Source organism: Microcebus murinus, chromosome 3 (assembly GCF_040939455.1).
Source record: "Microcebus murinus isolate Inina chromosome 3, M.murinus_Inina_mat1.0, whole genome shotgun sequence".
NCBI classification, from domain to species: Eukaryota; Metazoa; Chordata; class Mammalia; order Primates; family Cheirogaleidae; genus Microcebus; species Microcebus murinus.
This window is the reverse complement of record NC_134106.1, coordinates 687575-702925: the sequence shown is the minus strand read 5'-3', so window position 1 is coordinate 702925 and position 15351 is coordinate 687575. Positions and strand designations below refer to the sequence as shown.

General features: G+C 52.7%; 1 protein-coding gene across 1 annotated transcript in view; it reads right to left on the bottom strand.

The window, feature by feature from the left end:
- The window catches only part of SNTG2 (syntrophin gamma 2), a 175628-nt gene that overhangs the window by 47357 nt on the left and 112920 nt on the right, over nt 1–15351 (bottom strand). The window contains exons 10-12 of the mRNA XM_076000461.1: nt 13121–13250; nt 7433–7471; nt 827–943 (exon numbers count right to left, since the gene is read on the bottom strand). Coding sequence (XP_075856576.1) covers nt 827–943; nt 7433–7471; nt 13121–13250 — 286 coding nt within the window. The remainder of the gene's footprint in view (nt 1–826; nt 944–7432; nt 7472–13120; nt 13251–15351) is intronic.

Below are 15351 nucleotides of genomic sequence, written 5' to 3'. Positions count from 1 at the left end.
AAAAAGCTTATTTAAAAAATCCATGCTTATCAATGGAAAGAAAGCATGCAGTATGTTATCGTCATGGTTGTGTCCTTTTGTTTATTAATACTTTCACTGGAATAAATTCCCAACAACACCGTACGTAACTTGTTTCCAGAATGTTTAGGCACCTGAGTCTGTTAACAACAGGTGCCTGTGGTTTGCTTGCAGTTCTGATGGTCGAACTCCCAGAACATAAAATTGCTTTAATTGGTAAACTTCTGGGCAGATTGCTCAAGTTACATTTGCTCATGTGGGGAGAACCGTGTGGGTGGGAGTTGGAAAATAACATTCAGAACCAGAGCACTCAGCGTTATGTTTGTATTATGGGCCCCACTAAAGCAGGCCATTTGCTTGTTTTAATAAAATGTGGGAGATATAAGGGAAGGAACGGATTTTTAAATTTTTCATTATTTGTCCATTAAGTTAGAAACGTCTGAAGAGAAGAGCTGTATTTTTTTTTTTTATTACTCTTTAACCATGAAGACGATGTTCTCTAAGCCATCCCACCCCCTGCTCCCAAACCAGCTCATATTTTGAGCAGGAAAACTCTGTAATACCCTAATGACTATTTGAACTGAAAACGAAAGGACTAATTTAGGAATTCGGAGCAATAAATACGCAACTAATGCACTAGCAGGATCCCTCCCTACCCGGCAGGGACAGAGAGGGCCGTGACCAAGCCCCCGCCTCTGCCCTGCGGACCCCGAACCCCATTCCATGGCCGCTCCCCTGCCAGGAGCAGCCCTGCCTGGGACCCCTCCCCGGGAACAGCAAAGCCCTCCTGCCCAAGGGGCGTCCTTACCGGAGGGGCGCTGAAGATGTAGAAGGACGAGCCCTTCAGGGCCAGGAACCTGGGTCTGAGGGTCGGGGAGGGGTCGGCCCCATGGAGTCTCTCGCTGGCCCAGCCCATGTGCACGACCTGCAGAGGGAGACCGTGGACGTCAGAAAGCAGGCCTGCCAGGAGCTCTGCTACGGGGGCAGAAAGTCAGACACGTAGATGGGGCTACATCCACTATTCCAGCACACTCAGATCCGGAGACCGGGAAGCTTGGAGACGTCTAGACCAATTCCCCAGGTTTCCAGGTCAGGTAGACACAGGGATGTATAACATCCTGGGTTAAAACCCAGCTTCCACACTGGGCCGGTTCTGCACACCAGCTTCTGAGCACTTCCAGGCTGGGCCATGACCGCGCTTCTCAGCCACGGCGGAGTGGTTGGCACCAAATTAATTTTTAAAAGCACAGACTGAATTACATTCTATTAGGGGCTAGCATTGCTGACTTTTCTATGAGGTTGGAAAAAAATAGCCAACTATAATTTCCATTTCTATGCCAAACATATGAGTTGCCATATATGGAAAAATGCTTGTTTTTCTTTATAGTTCAACTTCCTAGCAACAATGAAAATAATACAAAAATATTAGACTCTTACAACTAGCATTGAATATTTTAATCTCATGATAGAAAACGAAAGCTTTAAACATCACAGTATGATTAAAAAACATAATGGCAGTACTAATACAATTTAAGAATTCAGTGTGTGAATTTGAAATAATATTAAGGGAAAATCCCCATCTCACCTAAAATTCTAATGAAACACATTTGTGGTAAGTGGTAGGAGTCATTTCATCATAATTTTCTCATTTCCCCATTTTGCCATTTCAAGGAAAGCCAATTAATTAACATATTCTTATGCAGTAAAAATTTAAAACAACTTCAAATTAAAAGAAAATTAAAAATAAGGGATCATAGACTCATAGACCTCCCGTCCCTCATTCGAATGACACAGACCAAGGAGAAAGCTATTCAGGGCGCGGCCAGCCACGCCCAGACAGCAGGTGCGTGCACCTGCTCGGTGCCCCAGCGGGGGGCGATTCAAGCGCCTCCCACCACAGCTGGTGCCAGAGGGAGTGGGAGTTTCCTGCTTCAGTTTTTTACTTGATAAACCCCGACAGTCCCCATGCTCATGCTTGATCACAGACTTCCTAGGAGGTGAAGACGCCAGAGTGGTAGTGGTGGGGATCAGACTTCTACAGCATTTCCAGAGACGGGAAAGAGAAAATCAGGGGGGCCGGGCGTGGTGGCTCACACCTGTCATTCCTAGCACTCTGGGAGGCCGAGATGTGAGGATTGCTTGAGCTCAGGAGTTCAAAACCAGGCTGAGCAAGAGCGAGACCCCATCTCTACTAGAAATAGAAAGAAATTAATTGGCCAACTAAAAACGTATAGAAAAAATTAGCTGGGCATGGTGGCGCATGCCTGTAGTCCCAGCTACTCGGGAGGCTGAGGCAGGAGGATTGCTTGAGCCCAGGAGCTTGAGGTTGCTGTGAGCTAGGCTGATGCCACAGCACGGCACTGTGGCTTGGGCAACAGAGTGAGACTCTGTCTCAAGAAAAAAAAAAAAGAAAAGAAAATCAGGGAGTTCTCTCTGGGGAGAGCGGTTGCTGTGGCCAGATAGTCACTGTTATCAGGGTTTGAGCGTTGGCTGCAAACCCTCTGACACACTCAAAGTTTTAATTTTGCCTTACCAGGCTGTTCTAGGCACACTAAACTTTTTACAGAAACCCAAATATTTCACCGACTCATGAACTTGTCTGTTCTTAATGGGTTTACCTGTGCCCCATGAAGACTTACGAAGCACGTGAATGAGATACGGTGTTAACATTGCAATAACACAGGACAGTTTTGTTGCATTCGTGGCACTGGGCACATTTAGCGCTGCTGAGCCTTTTTTCGTCATAAAATGGGACTAGAATTTCCTGTCTCACATGGCCAGTGTGAGAATTTCATACTGTACCCCAAGCACTAGCCAGCAGAGGCCAACAACACAGGGTGCAGACGGCACCAGCACCCTGGAAAGCCACATAATTTTCTCCTTGAATGTCCTCTGGTTTCGAAACCAAATAACAATATTATCTAAAAACATCTAATTGGTCGACGTTTTCCCTTTATGTCTGGTTGGCTTATATAGATACTTGTGTTGGTTATAATGCTATCATCACTACTGCTGTAAACCATAAAACAGCTCAGGTTCCATTTTTAGAGAACAGCACATTTTATAGCTAATTTAGCAGATGCTTGATGTTTCTAAAATTAACTTGAATTCCATGCCTGATTACTTAATTCCTAACTCCCTACTGTGCGAGTATAACGATTTGCATCGTTTAAGATGAGATTAATTTCAAGTACAGTTGCCAAAAAAACCCCAAAACAACAACAATGAGCTGCAAACATAGTGACTGTTACGCAATGAGGAAGAAAATATGGTGCCAGCAGCCGTTTGCTCAGGAAGAAGTTCGCTCGGCTCCACCCCATGAAGACGGGGCACGAGGCATTAGTGGGTTTGCTAGTTACCTCACCTTTGCCCAGGAGCGCCTTGGCGAGGCTCGTTGAGAGCACTGAGTATCTGGGGAGGTTTCGCAGCCCAGCCATGGTCAGGAGGTCTGTACCCTTAGGAGCAGTTAGAGTTAGGTAACTGTAGCAGGTGCAGGTACGTTCACTGTACTTATCGGGGCGGCTCAGCGAAGACCTTTCCTTTGTTGGTTGCCATCAAAGGTGTGGAGGCAGAACCTGTGTGCTTGCTGCGGAATGGGATGTGCGGGAACCTGATCTAAGACCGGGCTGTGACTGCCGCAGATACACGGGTGGCCGTGGGTAGATCCCCAGACTAGCACAGCAGCAGCGAGTGCTCCTTCAGCGAGGAGAACCTGGCCAGGGACCTGACTCCAGCTCAGCGTGAGTTACCCTGTCTCTCGGGAGCTGCAGGCACGGCCGGGGACCCCGGAGCGCTGGCCGCCTGCTCAGGACGCCCCACTCTTTTTTTTTTTTTTTTTTTTTTTTTTTGAGACAGAGTCTCGCTTTGTTGCACGGGCTAGAGTGAGTGCCGTGGCGTCAGCCTAGCTCACAGCAACCTCAATCTCCTGGGCTCAAGCAATCCTCCTGCCTCAGCCTCCCGAGTAGCTGGGACTACAGGCATGTGCCACCACGCCTGGCTAATTTATATATATATATTAGTTGGCCAATTAATTTCTTTCTATTTATAGTAGAGACGGGGTCTTGCTCTTGCTCAGGCTGGTTTCGAACTCTTGACCTCGAGCAATCCACCCGCCTCAGCCTCCCAAAGTGCTAGGATTACAGGCGTGAGCCACCGCGCCCGGCCAGGACGCCCCACTCTTGCCTCCAGTTTGGTTGTCTCTGTCCCCCCGGGCTGCTTGTTCCTCCTTTCCACGTCTGGTGAACACAGGCCTGCACAGATTCCAACGAGAACTATATGGGGAAGGGCGAGTAAGGAGCTGCTCTGCTGGCCGAGATGGCAGCCATACAGGTTGTTAATAATCTGAGCTGTCTATTAGCTGGAGGTGAACTTAATTAAATCTCATAGGTAATTGAATTCTACCTAGATCAGTTAGCAAAGAAATAAGTTATACCTTAGCTATTATTGGAAATACTGGCTGCTTTAAGCATCCTTCTCAGGCATACGAAGTTCATAAATAATTTTAAAGGAAGCTAATTTTATCTTGTAGGTTATGAATTTTCCAACGGCTCACTACGTGTTCCAAGAAGTGCAAATGACACTTTCAGGAATACCGGCCTGATTGTATCACCTCAATTAAATCAAGAGGACACAATCATTACGATAAAGGGAGGCACTTTCATTTGTTTCTTTCTGATGCCATTTCTATAGGAAAGCTGCTTTCTTTGCTCCTGAGTCAGTCTGGACAATTAGTTAAGTGTGCCTCGGGTGAAGACGATTCAGCTGGTCTTTCCCCTCACACAGAAAGAGCAAGAACTACCTGTGTTATTAAGATTTTCTCTTTTGATTTGGTGATGAAGGCATCACTATCTCCCTGAATTAAAATTCAAATTGTTGAGAAGAAATTTTTGAAAGCACACGGAGATGCTTGCTGTCTCAGTGGGATGGACACGTGTGCTGGCTTGCCGGGACAGTTCTAAATTCACACCCGCTGTGTTGCTGTGGCTCTGAGGTCAGTCCTTGTCCCAGACAGCTGTGCTCTGTTTACGGCTGCTCCCTTTACCTGGTAGGAGAGTCTGAGAGTCTGTACCTTATGCCTTTTGTATTTTTACTCTAGTTCCATTTTCTTCTGTTTTTGTTGGCCAATTTCAGTGGTTGTCAAACAACTTTTTTCACATTCATTCAAATATTATTTCTTCATTACATACCAAAATCAAGAATTGTTAAGAGTGAGAGGAAAAAAAATATGTTTTTAAAGGGCCCAGCGTCATATGTCTAAACTCCTAAAATACTCGCAAGATGTGCAGTTTGGGGATAAAATATTGAAATAATCCTCCACCAGAAACACACGGGCTGTGGCAGGGTTAGTTCTCTAATCATCCTACATACTGAAGCTCAACTCTTAATATTTATTTCCAAAAAAAAAAAAAAAAAAGACTTCAAGCCCCTGAGTAAAGAGTTAGCGCTGTAAAAAAAAATTTCAAGCTGACAAGGACCTTAGCTTGCCCAGTACGAGTTTCGTGCTCTACGGACGAAGAGATTGAGGCTCAGGCGTGAAGTCTTTCAAGCGATGCAAGTGATGGCACCAGATGAGGGCTGTGCTGTGACTGGAACTCAGGCTCTTTGTCGGGTAGTTTCCAACACTGACGTCCCGTGAAGGAGGTTTCCTCTGGGCTGGAGTTTCACGCAGAGAAGGCCAGGGCACGGCTCGCCCACTGCCTGGGGACCCTGGAGGAGGCCGGTCCAGGTCCTCTGCGTGGGGGCCGAACCTCTTGGGGACCCCCCTGTCCCCAGAGACCCCATCTCATCTCTCTCTCTCTCTCTCTCTCTCTCTCTCTTGGATCGAGCGACACAGCAGAGCACGTTCCGAAGTAGAACAACGCGTCTTGTGTCCAGAGCCCTTTCCGACCCGGGAAGTGACTCCGGCACCCCTGCCACGGCCCTCGAGTTCCCTGAAATACAGAAGCTCGAGGCCCAGGAGCGCATCCCCGGGTAAGGGGCGCCGTCTGCTTGGAGGGTGGCAGCCGCCCCTCGGTGGGCAGGAGAGGGCCACCGTGCCCGCCATGAGCACACTGAGTAAGAGGCTGGAACTGAGAGACGCCAGTGACAGCTCCAGGTGCCTTCCTAAGCTCTCGGAAGAGCCTGATTCACCGTGAGAACAATCTCACGGGACATTCTGCTAACTTTCATTGTGCTAATAAAAATCCCGTTTCAAAATGGTAAATTATTCATGGGGACAGCAGCCACCCATTGGTCATCTATGCCACCAGCCTCGATAAATTAAACTGAAAGAAAACAGTATGTTTATTTGTGCACATAGTGCACAGGTTCAAAAATAGCAGGAAAATAATATTTTATGTATAAATATATAATGAAATTATATTTTATGCATAAAATATAAACTGTATCCCAATATTAATTTAAAGACATTTATGGAAACATTACTCATAAAAAGCTCATTTAGCTAAGTAAAAAAAATAGTTGATGATAAATTTGGAAAAGTATTAAAAGACATAAAAGTTAGATTTAGAGGAACTATTCTTAATGTCTCTATTTTAATTTTAAAATGTTGACTAGAGGAGTTTAATTTCCTGTCTTTTTCAGTAACATTTGATTGGCAGGGACCTACTCTTCTGTCTTGAATTCAAACACTGCTAGGCACCATTGAAAGAGTATTTATAAGCGCTATTTAAAGCAAACTGAACACATTTATCTCAGTTTTCCTAACTCGAGGCTACAATGCATGCTTCCTTAAACCTATAAAATATACAACCAGAACACTAATTAACTATAAATACAAAGTCTGCACTTACGTTGCAACTCGAACTTTATTAAGAAGTAAATAGAAGAATAACATAATGACCTAAGCATTCACCTGCCTGACACTCAAACAGTCTGATTATAATGAGTTTTTCCTAAGTACTTAAGGGCCCAGGAAGTGACAGTCCTGGGGCCGGAGGACCGGCCGTGCGGCTGGCTGACGGTGACCGAGGAGGACGCTTCCTCCCGAAGCCAGGACAAGGCAGAGCCCTGGGCTGCAGGGGGACAACCTGCCCGGGTTTGGGGTGACAGGGTCCCGCCAGGGGCAGTGACATCTGTCGGGTCAAAGGCCTCCTGGGAATGAAGCTTCCGAATGGGAGGTTTTATCTAAGAAGACAGCACAGTGCTCGAGATTTCACACCCTACAGGTGTGTCTTCACCGTGCAACCCGCTCAGCTGGGACCACCTCACCCACACATCATGCCACCCCCACCTGGCCCACACGGGGCAGGTGACCCCACACACACTACACACCCCGGCGGGGCAGCGGCCGCCAGCGCAGTCTGAAATGTGCGCTCACGCTGGCCTGTCCCAATTCCCAAATCAAATCTCAAACAAAGAGAGAGTCTACTTTGGTGACTTGTTGCATTATGAGGCTGAAAAACACAAGTCCTACCTGGTCGCCAGGAGAACAGCACCTGTTTTCCGTCTTCACCTGTGGAGAGAGGGCAGCCGGACAAGAACGTTAGTGCCGTGATTTTTCTTCCTGTCTAGTTGACAGTCGAAATTAATTAGCCACACGGACCGTCCTTGGAAACAGGTTTCTCTTATGATGCGTTTCTTATCTGAACACCAAACTGGAGTCAAAACGAACGTAGGCTGCGCAAGCAACTCCCGTGATAGAGAAAAGTGTATTCGGGCACTTCAGCTACCCTTCGAATGTCAGCATCTTATGTAAGGGAAGCTAAGGGGCGACAGGGGCTTAAATTCCACCATCTGGCAAAAGTGGGGAGGAGGATTCTGCCCCACGTGACCCTGGAACAGCGGGCAGCCACCACAGCGGTGACCTCAGTCATCGCAGCTTACACTCCGCCCGCCCCGGCTCTCCAACAGGCCCCCAGGCAGAGGCGATTCTCCACAATGTCACCGTGAGCAAGAGGAGGGCTGGAATGACAACTGCCCACAGCTGCACAGCCCGGAGGTGGCTCCACACCCTCCTCTCTGCTCCGACCTGCTCCGGGTCCCCTCCTCTCTGCTCCAGGTCCCCTCCTCTCTGCTCCAGGTCCCCTCCTCTCTGCTCCAGGTCCCCTCCTCTCTGTTCCGACCTGCTCTGGGTCCCCTCCTCTCTGCTCTGACCTGCTCTGGGTCCCCTCCTCTCTGCTCCGGGTCCCCTCCTCTCTGCTCCGACCTGCTCTGGGTCCCCTCCTCTCTGCTCCAGGTCCCCTCCTCTCTGCTCCAGGTCCCCTCCTCTCTGTTCCGACCTGCTCTGGGTCCCCTCCTCTCTGCTCTGACCTGCTCTGGGTCCCCTCCTCTCTGCTCCGGGTCCCCTCCTCTCTGCTCCGACCTGCTCTGGGTCCCCTCCTCTCTGCTCCAGGTCCCCTCCTCTCTGCTCCAGGTCCCCTCCTCTCTGTTCCGACCTGCTCTGGGTCCCCTCCTCTCTGCTCCAGGTCCCCTCCTCTCTGCTCCGCTACGAGGGGCAGCGTGTGGCTCACACAGACCCGAGGGACCCTGCTCCTCACAAGCATCTGTCCAGACCTCAGTCTGGCACCGTCCGTGCGGCTGCTTGGCTGGTTAGTTTAATCTTCTATCCACTCAGATAACTTTGGAAATAAAAACGTCCCATTTGAAAAATAAGATCTCAGGAAGGTTCCATACATCTGTACACAGTTACAAAAGGGAAACTTCCATGGTCTTTAGAAATCTCACATGTGGCTGCTTCCCCCAGTATTTGAGTCTGCACCATCAACTTCTGTTAAGCAGTTGCCTGGAGGAGGGAGGTTGTGGGGAGACAGTGGGGCGAGGTGGAGAGCAGGTGCCTTTGCGGGGTGGCCGCGTGGGCGGGTCCAGGCTGGCCCCAGACCCTGGCCCCCTACCCCCAGCCCCCGGGGCCGAGCTGGGATCAGGAGCACATGCAGGGCTGGTCAACTGGGAGGGGCAGAACCAGAGAACTGGTCAGAGGCCACCTCTGGGAGGGGTCTGTCCTGCCAAGAGCCCCCAGGGCTGCGGCTCTTCAACTCGGGGTCAGCAGGCACCGGACTCGAGAGTTCCCTGCGTCCTTGTGCACAGAGAACCGTGCGTAAGGAACCTCCAGCTAGGTGGAGATTTCGTTTTCACCCACCTCTTTGTATTTCTTTTATTTTTAAAATCACCTGTTGACTCTGAAATTCAAACACATCACTCAAGAAGACAGAAGATCTTTTTTCTTTTCCAGATGACTGCAGTAAAAATTTGAGAAAGTGATGTGTTTTGGCTAATTATGTCTTTTATATATTTTTTTCATAATGTTTTAGAGGATTATATTTTTTAATCCAACTAGGTTTCCCAAAATAAAAATCTTGCATTCTGTCAATGCATGTGTGTAACATATATGTAAAGTTACGTGCACATGAACATTTCTGTGTATGCGTGAGAAAGAGTGAGAGAGACAGAGGGAGGCCTGGCTGGGAAGGGCCTGAGCTCTTGTCGCTGGAAACACCTAGCTGACTTGATTTTTAGTTTTTTTATTCAGAGATTTGATATGCTAAAGTAAGAGCAGCTTTTCTGTTCCCTGCTGTAACCCACTGCTCTAGGGCTAGCCCACTCTCTAGGGCTAACCCACTCTCTAGGGCTAACCCACTCTCTAGGGCTAACCCATTCTCTAGGGCTAACCCACTCTCTAGGGCTAGCCCACTCTCTAGGGCTAACCCACTGTCTAGGGCTAACCCACTGTCTAGGGCTAACCCAATCTCTAGGGCTAACCCACTGCTCTAGGGCTAGCCCACTCTCTAGGGCTAACCCACTCTCTAGGGCTAACCCACTGCTCTAGGGCTAACCCACTCTCTAGGGCTAGCCCACTCTCTAGTGCTAACCCACTCTCTAGGGCTAACCCACTCTCTAGGGCTAGCTCACTCTCTAGGGCTAACCCACTCTCTAGGGCTAACCCGCTCCCTGGGCTAACCCGCTCTCCTGGGCTAACCCGCTCTCCAGGGCTAAGCCGCTCTCCTGGGCTAAGCCGCTCTCTAGGGCTAACCCGCTCTCTAGGGCTAACCCGCTCTCTAGGGCTAACCCGCTCTCTAGGGCTAACCCCCTCTCTAGGGTTAACCCGCTCTCTAGGGCTAACCCGCTCTCTAGGGCTAACCCGCTCTCTAGGGCTAACCCGCTCTCTAGGGCTAACCCGCTCTCTAGGGCTAACCCACTCTCTAGGGCTAACCCACTCTCTAGGGCTAACCCAGTCTCTAGGGCTAACCCACTGTCTAGGGCTAACCCACTCTCTAGGGCTAGCCCCCTCTCTAGGGCTAACCCACTGTCTAGGGCTAACCCGCTCTCTAGGGCTAACCCGCTGTCTAGGGCTAACCCGCTCTCTAGGGCTAACCCGCTCTCTAGGGCTAACCCGCTCTCTAGGGCTAACCCACTCTCTAGGGCTAACCCACTCTCTAGGGCTAGCCCACTCTCTAGGGCTAGCCCACTCTCTAGGGCTAACCCACTCTCTAGGGCTAACCCACTCTCTAGGGCTAACCCACTCTCTAGGGCTAACCCACTCTCTAGGGCTAGCCCACTCTCTAGGGCTAACCCACTCTCTAGGGCTAACCCACTCTCTAGGGCTAACCCACTCTCTAGGGCTAACCCAGTCTCTAGGGCTAACCCGCTCTCTAGGGCTAACCCACTCTCTAGGGCTAACCCACTCTCTAGGGCTAACCCACTCTTTAGGGCTAACCCAGTCTCTAGGGCTAACCCGCTCTCTAGGGCTAACCCACTCGCTAGGGTAACCCACTCTCTAGGGCTAACCCACTCTCTAGGGCTAACCCACTCTCTAGGGCTAGCCCCCTCTCTAGGGCTAACCCACTGTCTAGGGCTAACCCGCTCTCTAGGGCTAACCCGCTGTCTAGGGCTAACCCGCTCTCTAGGGCTAACCCGCTCTCTAGGGCTAACCCGCTCTCTAGGGCTAACCCGCTCTCTAGGGCTAACCCACTCTCTAGGGCTAGCCCGCTCTCTAGGGCTAGCCCACTCTCTAGGGCTAACCCACTCTCTAGGGCTAACCCACTCTCTAGGGCTAACCCACTCTCTAGGGCTAACCCACTCTCTAGGGCTAACCCACTCTCTAGGGCTAACCCACTCTCTAGGGCTAACCCACTCTCTAGGGCTAGCCCACTCTCTAGGGCTAACCCACTCTCTAGGGCTAACCCACTCTCTAGGGCTAACCCACTCTCTAGGGCTAACCCAGTCTCTAGGGCTAACCCGCTCTCTAGGGCTAACCCATTCTCTAGGGCTAACCCACTCTCTAGGGCTAACCCACTCTCTAGGGATAACCCACTCTCCTGGGCTAACCCACTCTCCTGGGCTAACCCACTCTCTAGGGCTAACCCACTCTCTTGAGCTAACCCACTCTCTAGGGCTAACCCACTCTCTAGGGCTAACCCACTCTCTTGAGCTAACCCACTCTCTAGGGCTAACCCACTCTCTAGGGCTAACCCACTCTCTAGGGCTAACCCACTCTCTAGGGCTAACCCACTCTCTAGGGCTAACCCACTCTCTTGAGCTAACCCACTCTCTAGGGCTAACCCACTCTCTAGGGCTAACCCACTCTCTAGGGCTAACCCACTCTCTAGGGCTAACCCACTCTCTAGGGCTAACCCACTCTCTTGAGCTAACCCACTCTCTAGGGCTAACCCACTCTCTTGAGCTAACCCACTCTCTAGGGCTAACCCACTCTCTAGGGCTAACCCACTCTCCTGGGCTAACCCACTCTTTAGGGCTAACCCACTCTCTAGGGCTAACCCGCTCTCTAGGGCTAACCCGCTCTTTAGGGCTAACCCACTCTCTAGGGCTAGCTCACTCTCTAGGGCTAACCCACTCTCTAGGGCTAACCCACTCTCTAGGGCTAACCCGCTCTTTAGGGCTAACCCGCTCTTTAGGGCTAACCCACTCTCTAGGGCTAACCCACTCTCTAGGGCTAACCCACTCTCTAGGGCTAACCCACTCTCTAGGGCTAACCCACTCTCTAGGGCTAACCCACTTGCTAGGGCTAACCCACTCTCTAGGGCTAACCCACTCTCTAGGGCTAACCCACTTGCTAGGGCTAACCCACTCTCTAGGGCTAACCCACTCTTTAGGGCTAACCCACTCTCTAGGGCTAGCCCACTCTCTAGGGCTAACCCACTCTCTAGGGCTAACCCACTCTCTAGGGCTAACCCACTCTCTAGGGCTAACCCACTCTCTAGGGCTAACCCACTCTTTAGGGCTAACCCACTCTCTAGGGCTAGCCCACTCTCTAGGGCTAACCCACTCTCTAGGGCTAACCCACTCTCTAGGGCTAACCCACTCTCTAGGGCTAACCCACTCTCTAGGGCTAACCCACTCTTTAGGGCTAACCCACTCTCTAGGGCTAGCCCACTCTCTAGGGCTAGCCCACTCTCTAGGGCTAACCCACTCTCTAGGGCTAACCCACTCTCTAGGGCTAACCCACTCTCTAGGGCTAACCCACTTGCTAGGGCTAACCCACTCTCTAGGGCTAACCCACTCTCTAGGGCTAACCCACTTGCTAGGGCTAACCCACTCTCTAGGGCTAACCCACTCTTTAGGGCTAACCCACTCTCTAGGGCTAGCCCACTCTCTAGGGCTAACCCACTCTCTAGGGCTAACCCGCTCTCTTGAGCTAACCCACTCTCTAGGGCTAGCCTACTCTCTTGGGCTAACCCACTCTCTAGGGCTAACCCACTCTCTAGGGCTAGCCCAGTCTCTAGGGCTAACCCACTCTCTAGGGCTAACCCATTCTCTAGGGCTAACCCACTCTCTAGGGCTAACCCATTCTCTAGGGCTAATCCGCTCTCTAGGGCTAACCCACTGTCTAGGGCTAACCCAATCTCTAGGGCTAACCCACTCTCTTGAGCTAACCCACTCTCTAGGGCTAACCCGCTGCTCTAGGGCTAACCCGCTGCTCTAGGGCTGACCCACTCTCTAGGGCTAACCTACTCTCTTGAGCTAACTCACTCTCTAGGGCTAGCCCACTGCTCTGGGGCTAACCCACTCTCTTGTGCTAACCCATTCTCTAGGGCTAACCCACTCTCTTGAGCTAACCCACTGCTCTGGGGCTAACCACAAATCACGAGTCGCGTCCTTGTTTCCATGCACAAGGGCAGCAGCGAGATCTGGGCAAGCATGTGCTCACGTGCCGCAGGGTAAGTTCGCGGATGTTCGTGGAGACGGCTCTCAGCCAGTCGGCGCCGTCCTGGGCCGTGTAGAACTGGAGGACTCCGGAGCTGGCGCCGTCGGGGGCCCGCACCTCGAGGGCGGTGGACCTGCGGGGAGGGGGAGACGCTGCCCAGGGGCCCGGCGCTGCGGCCTCACGAGGGCGGGGGTGCGCTCGCATTGTCCGCCACAGGACACCACAGGACGCCGCGGCCACCGCACACCGCAGCCCAGGGCACTGACCGGCCTTCCTGGAATTGAGGCTGGCACTCGGATCCCTCTGCAACAAGAGCCATTTCTAATTCGATCAAAACATGAGAAGCAACTCATACGGGAAGGGACGCTCGCTCTTGCAATCCCGGAGTTGCTGTTTACAGGATCCTCGGGGATAATTCCTCTGAAGGGCACTCACAGCGGAGTACTTGGGCTCCGGGAGCGAGAAGGAGATGCCCCCGCCCCCCAGCACCCGGCTGTGACTGCGGTCACAGGGGAGCTCCCGCCGTTTCCGGGACGGTCGACTTGCCACGAATCCAACCCTGGGAAAGCAAAGGCGGCTGCGGATCAGCTGCCTGGAATGCAGCGGCTCTTCTTCCCACCACGCCAAGTCCCTAGCGGACGCTCTCCACGTGACTACGCACAAAAGGGAAGTGCCGTGCACACCGCTGTGTGTTTTTAAAGAAAATAATGCATGTTAATTACTGTAACCCAAACCTCCATAGTCGTGAGCAGATAACTGAAAGGTAAAAAACAAACCAAAACAAGCACATGTTCTAACAGCCAGGTCCTCGCCACGCGTGCTTCAGTCTTTCGGAGGAGAGTTTCGGGGGCGCCTGGCTAGGAAGGGAGCACGCAGGGCAGGGAGTGGGGGTGCTGTGAACGGTCCTGCCGTCCGTGCCAAGCCTGCCAGACCGGGACCCCTGTGACTGCACAGGCGTCTTTGCAGACGCAGAACCCCCCGAGCAGGGGCCGCTCCCACCGGCACGAGCACCTCCTGCCTCAGAGCGCCTGGCTGATGTCCCAGCTGTGGGCACACGTCACAGCACGGCCTGACACGGGGACGGTGAGAGCGTGTGAGCGGACGACTCTGTGGAGCAGGAGGAGGGAGGGGGGACCGTGTGATGTCACGGGGTCCCTGCGGGCAGAGGAGGGGCGGGGAGAGGGCGCAGGGCTCCCGTCACATGCCAGCGTCCTCAGCGTGGGCCACCTGTCCTCCCGGTGGACGCCTGCCGCGCCGACAGACACCAGCCCCCTCGTCAGTGCCCGCGGGTTAATCGTCACGATGCACAGACGCCGGGAGGCCCTGTGGGCACGCTGTGTCACGTTCCCCGCCATCAGCCGCTTACGGAATACCGAGCGCGCCCCCGGACCCACGGACTCCCGCCGAGGCAAGGGCTGGCCCAGAGTCGGGTCTCGACCTCCCCTCCCAGCTGTGGCACGGCTAACGCGTGAGGCGTACGTAATGCAAAACGAGGCCGACCCTAATTTAACGGCAAAGGAACAACTGGACCACGCCGATCATTACTACAGAGGAGTCCCCTGGCGCCCCGAACGTAGAGTTCAGAGACCATCCTGGCGCTACGGCACGCACACAAAGCACGCGACTCACACGCCTGCACGCGACACTCAGACGTCACACACACGTGGGCAGCCACGCCCGGATTGAGACACTTCAACAGAGCCCCTGGCGGTGCCGGCTGTCCGGGTCTCAGGCGGGCAGGCATGTCCCTCCCGCCCTCCCCGGCTGTGGTCCAGGCCTGCGGCTGGGCAGCTGGGCAGGTGAGCAGGTGAGCAGCTGGGCAGGTGAGCAGGTGGGCAGGTGAGCAGGTGAGCAGGTGGGCAGGTGAGCAGGTGAGCAGGTGAGCAGGTGGGTGGGGTCTCGCCGGGCCTGAGGGGCTTGGTCAGAAGTGGGAGGGCGTGGGAGGGGGAGGAGGGTCGGGGCTCTGGTGCCGCCTGTTGGAATTCAGCTCTGTCTTCTCAGGGTAGTCCCCGGCGTCTCCTGACCCTCAGAGTTCGAGAGGTCTGTCCGGACGCCGGCGGCTGCACACCGGGCACGGCCAGCCCAGCGGGGCCGACACGGCAGCGGCCGTCCTAGGGTTTGGTGAGGGGCAGGGCCGCCGCCGGCCCCCCCTGGGTTTACCGTGTCTGGTGCAGGTAGAGGTGCTGATAGCGCACTAAGGAGCTCACAGAGGCACAGAAGAGAGTACGTTAAGA